Source organism: Bison bison, unplaced genomic scaffold, assembly GCF_000754665.1.
Source record: "Bison bison bison isolate TAMUID 2011002044 unplaced genomic scaffold, Bison_UMD1.0 scf7180017864383, whole genome shotgun sequence".
Lineage (NCBI taxonomy): Eukaryota > Metazoa > Chordata > Mammalia > Artiodactyla > Bovidae > Bison > Bison bison.
In genome coordinates, this window is record NW_011494955.1 from 2,215,647 (window position 1) to 2,224,644 (window position 8,998).

The 8,998-nt window shown below is 47.1% G+C and overlaps 1 protein-coding gene and 1 pseudogene across 1 annotated transcript; both read right to left on the reverse strand.

Annotated features, from left to right (window-relative positions):
- Positions 1-2,705: 2,705 nt before the first annotated feature.
- On the reverse strand, positions 2,706-5,663 carry LOC105001447 (zinc finger and SCAN domain-containing protein 5B-like). Its single transcript, XM_010857714.1, is given in 6 exon segments — positions 2,706-3,139; positions 3,142-3,351; positions 3,725-3,878; positions 4,795-4,965; positions 4,967-5,002; positions 5,286-5,663. Coding segments are annotated over 6 exon segments (1,383 nt in total).
- Positions 5,664-8,012: 2,349 nt separating this feature from the next.
- Positions 8,013-8,351, reverse strand: LOC105001446 (annotated as a pseudogene).
- Positions 8,352-8,998: the final 647 nt, after the last annotated feature.

Sequence of the window (8,998 nt, forward strand, 5' to 3'; positions counted from 1 at the left end):
AAATAAATAAATCCTTAAAAAAAATGGCCTTACATTTGTGCCTCTGGAGGCAAAAAGTACAATATCCAGTTTGGCAAGAATGTACAGAAATGATACCCCTGCCCTCTGCTGGCTGGCTGATTTCAAGAGAAATGTTCCAAGCTTGCAAAGAAGAGTTAATTGTCACTTATTGATAGCTCAGTTGGTAAAGAATCCACTTGCAATGTAGGAGACCCCAGTCTGATTCCTGGGTTGGGAAGATTGTGCTGGAGAAGGGATAGGCTACCCACTCCAGTATTCTTGGGCTTCCCTGCTGGCTCAGCTGGTAAAGAATCTGCCTGCAATGTGGGAGACGTGGGTTTGATCTCTGAGTTGGGAAGATCCCCTGGAGAAGGAAAAGGCTACCCACTCCAGCATTCTGAGCTAGAGAATTCCATGGACTATTCCCATGGGTTTGCAAAGAGTCGGACACGACTGAGTGACTTTCACTTTCACTTTTCACCTCATTTACTATTACATTAAATGAATGACAAATGGCTAGATATTCGATATCTAATACATACGGGCTCTATTCCCCATGTTGTACACAACATCCTTGTATCCTGACACTCAGTAGTCTCTGCCTTCCATTCCCCCAGCTTTCCTCTCATCACTGGTCACCCACTAGTTAGTTCTCTGTATTTGTGAGCCTGCTTTCTGTTATATTCACTAGCTTTTGTATCTTTTAATTACTTAATTTAAAAAATATTTATTTATTCAGCTACTCTGAGTCTTAGTTTTGGCAGGCAGGATCTAGTTCCCTGACCAGGAATCTAACCATGTGCCCCTGCATTGGGAGCTCTGAGTCTTAGCCACCAGGAAGTCTCTGTTGTATTAGCCACTATTTTTTAAGATTACACATAGAAGTATCAATAATATTGCACAACATTTGCTTTTCTCTGACTTACTTCACTAAGCATAATGCCCCCAGGTCCATCGATGTTGGTGCCAGTGGCAGAATTTCATCCTTTTTATAACTAATATTCCATTGTATACACATTGCACATCTTCATTCCTCTGCTGATGCACACTTGCATTGCATGCATGTCTTGGCTACTGTAAATACTGCTGCTATGAAGATTGGGGTGCATGTATATTTTACAATTAGTGTTTTGGGTTTTCAGGTTCAACTGGGTGACAAGTTCTTCTCATGTCATGGAACAGTTCGACAATCAACCACAGTTAATATGGGGATCTGGGGAGATCAGTTGTTTTCACAAGGTCTCTAACTAATGAACGTAGCATAGAAAACCAAACCCTTCTGAAACCCACGTCCATCTGTCCTGACCTCCAAGCAGTCTCTTCACATGTCCCCACTTGACATTTTCTCCATTGCGCCCTCTTGCCCTAAGTATTCCCAAGTCAGGGACTGACTCTCAAACTGTGCCAGGAGATGAAATATCTCTATTTATATGGTGCTGGGGGAAATTTCAGGGGTCCCTGCCTGTTACCCCACAAGTGGAGTGATTGGGTGAATATTGGAGAATGAACTGTTTTAGGTAAACCAGGGGGATTCATTTTCCATGGAAACTACACCAGAAGAACCAGGACTTATTAAAGAGGCCTCCATATTGGTTTTGTGGAGGACTTCATTTATTGTACTTTAGTCTTTTATGGATTGCATTTGGGGGGGGAAATGGATTGGTATTCCTGGTTTAGTGATTTTTTTTTTCATTTGCCTGAAGAGTTCACAGGAGTAAGAGAACAGAGATATGATAGTTGTTGGGTTACATAGCTATTTTTTCTTATGTAAATACAGCTCAAAAGAATTTTCTAAAATCAGCTTAAAAGCTACAGTATGAAAAGAACCTACTTTGGAGTAAGCATTTAGAAAATCAGAGGTTGTACTGCTGTAGGGCCAAAGAATGACACCTATCAGTTTTGGAAGTCTTCCTTTTTCTATATAACTAGGGAAGAAATATCCAAACAAGTACAGAGTGAAGACGTGGGTGCTCAGTTGCTTCAGTCATGTCCGACTCTATGTGACCCCACGGACTGTAGCCTGCTAGGCTCCTCTGTCCATGGGATTCTCCAGGCAAGAGTACTGGAGTGGGTTGCCATTCCCTTCTCCAGGGGATCTTCCTGATGAAGGGATCGAACCTGGGTCTTCTGTGTTCCAGGTGGATTCTTTACCACTGAGCCACTGGGGAAGCCTTACAGAGGGAAGATATCTCCACATAATTATGGCCATGTAACAAACTGCAGCTATCATCTACTCCATATAAAGAAATCTTGGAAGAGGAAATACACAGGACACTAACTTGACAAAAATGTCTTTGTTTATTTGAAATTTAAACTTCACTGGTGATCCTCTTTTTCATCTGGACACTCTGCTAGGAGCATCCCCCCATTGTCCCTAATGGGGGGACTATCAGCAGTGACATCAGTCATTTTCATGAAGAAGTACTGAAAACTAATGAGACCTGCATTCACTGAAAGAACAACACAAAGCCAAAACTTGTCACAAAAACACAGGCTACACTAAAGTAGAAAACAAATTCTGCAGGGAAAGATAAGTCACCACTCAATATTCACCTAATTCATGTGAATGGAACCCCATTGGTTCCAGTATGATTGTAAGTTCTTCACATGTTACATTTTAATTGTGTCAAATAAATGACAAATAATTCAAAATTTCCTTCTAGGAGCAGACAGCTCTTGGACCTGATGGTGGGGTCCTGGGGGAATCATTTGGAATGGATTTTCTGGTGGCGTTTCAAAGTCCCCAGCTGACAGAAGGCAATGTGGCACTCGGGGCACACGTAGGGCTTGATCCTATAGTGGGTGCGTCGGTGAACTTTGAGGTTCCCTCGGTGGCCGAAAGCTCTGTCACAGTGCTCACAGCGGAAAGCCTTCTCCTGGGTGTGGGTCCTCTTGTGAGCGCGCAGCGTGAAGTCATGAGTGAACTTCTTGAGGCAGATGTCACAGCTGTAGGGCTTCTTGCCAGTGTGGATCCGCTGGTGAACCTGCAGATCTGAGAGCTGCATGAACCCTCTGGCACAGATGTCGCATTGAAAGGGCCTCTCTCCTGTGTGTGTCCTCTGGTGTAAGGTAAGCTGAGATTGATAAGGAAAGCTCTTTTGGCACACCTTACATTCAGAGGGTGCCCGTCCTGGGTTTCTGCTCCCTCAGGAAGACTGGTGGGTCCCACGCTGCCAGATGAACCAACGGAATGGGACCCAAGCTGTCCTGAGAACTCTCCTTGGTCCAAACACGTGGCTGCTTCTTGACCCACGTCTTGGCAAGAGGGACTGCTGTCCCGTTTCCTTTTGACATGTCTGCGATTCTTCAGAGGACCTCGTCTGGATCCACTCAGAGTGGAAACGTCTCCCTCTGGAATACAAGAGTAAAGGCTTCAGGAGCCACATTTGAAGTATCACACCTTCCTGGGGACTCTCCCCTCTCTCTCTGCCCTCCCAAAATCTGCTGAAAGAAGAGATTCAGCACCATATTTATCAAGGAGCATTTTCCATGGTGCCAGCCTCATTGGAACCATCCCTAAACTTGGCTACAGACTTCCCATTAACCAAACTACCTAAGAGTCTAGCTGATGCAACACTCTGGAACGTTGACAATGCAGATGGTTGGCATTGGAGAACCAACTCACACCCCCCAACACCAAGGGATGGAAATGCTGGGTACCCCTTCCTGGACATCAGTGGAGGCAGTCATTACCTCCTGCGGTCTCCAAGTTTTTAATACTCACCACGATCCTGCAGAAGTTCAGGCTCTTGAGACGGAAGGGTTCTTGTCACTCCTGTGTCTTCCAGCAGGTCCTTCTCCAAGTTCTCCTTGGAGGGCGTCTGACCCTCCAGTTCACCTGTTTCAGGAATGGTCTCTGGCGGGAGAGCTTTCTGGCCCTGACAAGGGGCAACCAAGCAGAGTCAATCCCACTGCCTTAGCCCACGGCAAGCTCTGTCTCCTCTTTCCCCACCCGCCTCATACCCTGATCTAAGACTCCAGCTTTCTGAATATCCGTTTGGGGGATATGCCCTGACTGCTTCCCATCACCCTGATTGGCAATCCTCTCCTGATTCCCATGTCTGTCCTTGATCTATACTGACCACCTCTGGCAAAAGTCCAGACTTCACAGCTGGCACTGCCAATTGTCTTTGCACAAATCACTCCACCTCATCTCAAATTCTCCCTGCCCCTGACTCTGAAAGCACAGGACCCTGGCTCTAGGGCTTCTGACTTCACCACTTGCTGATACCTTGCTGGATTTGTCTTCGTCATGGAGGGTGCCCTGGGGCATAATAAGATGATAAGCAGTATAGCTAGTCTCTATTCATGAGAAATCAGTAGCATCTCCTCCCCCGATTCACATTTCAAAAAAATCCACTCTCTCCAGGCATACTCCAATATCTTCTGGGGGAGAAAACGACTCCAATTGGGTATTTTTTATTCAATTCAATATTCAATTAAAAGTACAATATTCCCCAATATTAGTGCCTCTGACGAAATCCATCATGGGTGAAACAGCTGTGAGTGCATTTACCCCTGATGAAGTGACCCAGCAGCATCTCGTGGAAACAGGACTCCTCTGCCCTCATGCTTAGGGCCACAGGCTTTCATGGTGAAGGACTATGAAAGAGGGATTGTCTTCATTCTCACACTGGCTATAAAATGGCTGGAACGGAATACATCCATGGGAATTCCTGGAGGTAGTGGGTCCATTCCTGTCCTTTGCCCAGTTCTCCCAATTACTTCCGCAGCCACGCCCACCCGACCCTCTTCTACCTGCTCCCAGACTGGAGGTCAGGACATCACACTCACCTGCCCCCTCAACAGGTCCTTGGCTCCTGGCAGATGCTGCCTGTCTTGGCTTTCCTGCTGGCCCTCGTCTGGAGGGACGACACTGATTGTAGACTGGGGCTTCCTGGCTTGGTCTCCCTCACTGTGCCCCTCATTGATCTCAGATCCTAACATTTGAACACCCGAGACTGGGCATCAAAAAATCCTCACCTTGGACACAGACAACAGCCTGTGAGGAAAAATTCAAATAGGATCAGTCTCCCTTCCAAGATCCAAAAAGGTATTCATTGTGTATCCTACCCTAGAGCTCACCTCCTGTGAATGACATTTGAAAGACCAACACCCTCAAAGTGAGGACCAAAGAAACCTCCAGTGATGCCACAGGCAAGTGCTCACCGCTGTGGGAATCACTGATTTAGAGCCAAGCCCTCTGGTCCTTCTGCTTCATTTCCTGGCTTGGAGCCACCATCCCACCGTTCCCTGTCTCACAGGGTCACTAGGGTCCTACTCACCCATTTCTTCAGTTTCTGCTTCTTTCTCAGCACCTCTTCCAGATCCTTACAAGTCTCGGCACCACTACTTTTGACTAAGACCTGGATCTCCGGCGGCATGCACATCACGAACTGCTCCAGCACCAGCCTGTCCACCATGTCCTCCTTGGTGTGAAGATCCGGCCTCAGCCACAGCCCGAAGAGTTCACGGAGCCTCCTCAGAGCCTTGATCGGGTCGGATTCGTCTGAGCTCCTAAACGTTCTGAAGTGGACGCGCAACTCTTCCATGTCGGATTCGGGGTTTTCCCTTCGGGTGTCTTGGCGTGGCGCAGACGCTGACGACTCTGCTCCAGGACTGTCCGCGACGGGGCCACGACCCCTTGTCTGGTTCTCAGCCATACCGACTGTAGACTTTTTCAGTAGGACTCTGGGCAAATGGTCTAGAAGTGGGTGCCCAACTGACCCCGATGGAAAGGAATTTCCTCTTGCTTTTCCTCAGTAATAGATTCAGCATTCAGAAATATGGAGGCCAAAAAAAAAAAAAAAAAAATGCAGCCAATTAGTTTTATTTTTATCCACCCTACCATCCCTCATCCCAATACTGGGCATTATTCCCCCCTCAGAATTTCACACCAGGGACAAGAATCCATTCTCTTATTCCTCCGACATCCATCTTATAGTACAAGAATCTGTGTGGTCAAAAATCTCCACAGGGCAGTGTTTTACAGCCCTTGTTAAAAAAATGAAGCACACCACACGACACCATGGAGTGTGGAAACAATCTCATCTCACAGAAGATTCCACAAATGAACCACAGTTCACGTGTGGCCGGAGGGAGATGGGTGGATTTCACACGGTCTCTGAGCGAATGCAAGGTGAACAGAAAGCCAGGACTTACTGAAACCCACTTCCACGTGCCCTGACTTTCTAGCATTCTCTTTAGACATTTCCCATCAATTACCTCCTTGAAGCCTTCTCGCCTCGGTCCTCCTCAGTTGGGGACTTGCTCTCAAACTCGGCTGGCAGAGAAACGTCTCTCTATGGAGCTGGAAGAAATGCCGGACCTCTCGGCCTGTTACCCAATCGGCGCATGGATTCGTTGGGGGCGGGGCAAACCTTTCTAGATAATCCCACTTTACTTAACAGGGATTCGATTGCCCATGGAAACTTGCTCAGGACAAACCACGATTTATTAAAGAGGCCTCCATAGTGATTTAGCCACAGATTCTGTGTATTTTTGTTGTTGTTGTTCTGTTTTTGGCCAAGCAGGGAGGCAGGTGCGGTCTCAGTTCCCAGACCGCGGAAGGAAACCACGCCACTTGCAGCGGGAGCGCTAAGTCTCACCCGCTGGACCGCTAGGGAAATCCCTCGGTTTCCTTTTGGATTTGATTGATTTTGGACTTTGGAGACTGCATTTTGGGGTGAACGGACTGGTTTTAATGATCTCTTGAATTTTTGGTCTCACTGCCTGGAGGGTTTGACGGAGTCATAGACATGATGGTGGGAGCCAGATCGGTTTGACTCCTCTCGTCTTTTCTGTTCTTGTGAGATAAGTCTTAAAAGGCTTTTCTAAAATCAGGTGATGAGCTAAGGTGTGAGAAGACCCGATTTCTAAGTAGCCTTTTTGAAGACTAGAAGTTGTACACCAGTAGGAAAAAAGAAGGACACCTATCACTTTCTAAAGCCTTCCTTTTTCGAAACACCTTGGAAAGAAATCCCCGAACAAGTATGGAGTGAGTGAATCTATCTCAGCATAATAACAGCCATGTAGGCAAAACCACGGCTATCACCTATTCCCTGTAGATAAGTCTTAGAAACTACGCAGACACTCTTTGACAGAAATGTGTTTATTTGAAGTTTAAATTCCACGGCAGAGCCTGTCCTCTGTGCCAGGAACATGCAATTTTACAGTGAAGTCCCGCCTAACAGGAAGCCAGTCAACAGTAGGCTCAGTTTCATGATGAAGTACTGATAACTAATGAGACATGCTTTCAGTAGAAGAATAACAAAGGAAGCAAAAACTTATTGAAACAGGCTACACTAAAGTAGAAAACAAAATCTAAAGGGAACGATAAGCCATCACTCAAATGTCCTCCTCATTCATGTAAATGGAAGCCCCTGGACCCAATATCCTCCGAAGCTCTTCCCATTTCATCCACCCTTTGTGTTACAGAAGTGACAAATCATTGTGAATTTCCTTCTTGGAGCAGAAGGACTTGGACCCGACAAGCAGGGTTAGGGCCAGTGGTTTCGAATGGGTTTCCTGGTGGGATTTGAGAGACCCCAGGGAGCAGAAGGCAGGTCACACTCGGGGCACATGTAGAGCTCGAGCCCAGTGTGTGACCACTGAGGTTCCCACTGTGGTTGAAAGCTTTTTCACAGTGCTCACAGCAGAAAGGCTTCTCTTGGGTTGGGTCCTCTGGAGCATGCAGCGTGGATTGTGAGGAAACTTCTTGTGGCAGAGATGGCAGCCGTAGGGCTTCTCCCCAGTGGGTCTCCTAGTGAATACACACGTCCAGAGGCTGCATGAACCATTGCACATTGATGTTGCTTTTTTCTTTTTGTAATTTAAAGGGCCGTCTCTCTTTAATGCGGTTCCAGAATAAGGGCCCATTACTTTGATAACCACTGGCTCAGCAGAAGGCTCAAAAGGATGTGTGTAAAAGACTGTTTCCAAAGGCTCCAGAGATGACCCCAACTCTGCTTCCTGCTTCCCCTGGACAATACTCCATCTCCTGGGTGGGGCGGCTACTTGGTCCAGCTGACTTTAGGAATGTCATAGTGCTCCGTGAGTGTGTCCAGGTGTCTGTTGAAGCCCTCCACTCTCTGCTTGTGGGTTTTGGATGCTTTATTCAGGATCCTCTCCATTTGTCGCTTCTCCCGCACCTTCTCAAAGGCCACCTGGGCTGGGGTCCGCTTATCGAGGTGGCGCCTCAGCTCCTCCTCCTGGTTCTTCTGGATTTTCCCCATCGTTTCCAGGAGTTTTGCCTTGTCTGTGTCCTTTTTCTTCTTCCACTTGGTCACGCCAAGCTCTGTGACTCCTTTCAGCTTCAGGGGTCCCTTTTGGACCTGCTCGTAGGCGTCCATGCTGCCCATCTGTGGATTCGGATTTCTAAATGGACAAAAGTGGGGGGTCAGTTTTCTGAAATGGAATTGGGACAATATCGTTCTCCTGTGTAAATCCGAGAGGTTCCCTCTGTGTGGGTTAACAGCAATGAACACAGACGAACATCTCTGCTTCGCCCAGGGGGCCAGGGATCAGAAAGCCTTGACGAATTAATGCAGCACACCACACCACAGCATGGAGGGTGGCAACACCCTATAAATCAAGGTGATTTATAAACCTATAAATCAGATGGAGGCAGGCGGGGGAACCTGAAAGACCTCTTATTTAAAATGTCTTTTCTGCAAGAGAAGGATCTGTGTTCCATTATAGTTCCCAAGTTCCATTTACATGTTTCAAGTCAGTTCTTCCCCCCTCACAGAGAGCTCAGCAGTCAACCGTAGTTAATATGGAGTTTAAGGGAGATCCACTGCTTTCACAAGGCCTCTGAGCTGATGCAAGGTGAGTAGAAAACCCAGCCTTCTGAAACCCACCACCTCCTTCTGTATTGATTCCCAAACCTTCTCCTTAGACGTTCTCAGTCATCACTTACCTCCTTTGAGCCCTCTTGCCCTCAGCCTCCTCAAGTCGGTGACTGCCTATCAGAGTGTGTCTGGGGCTGAAACATCTC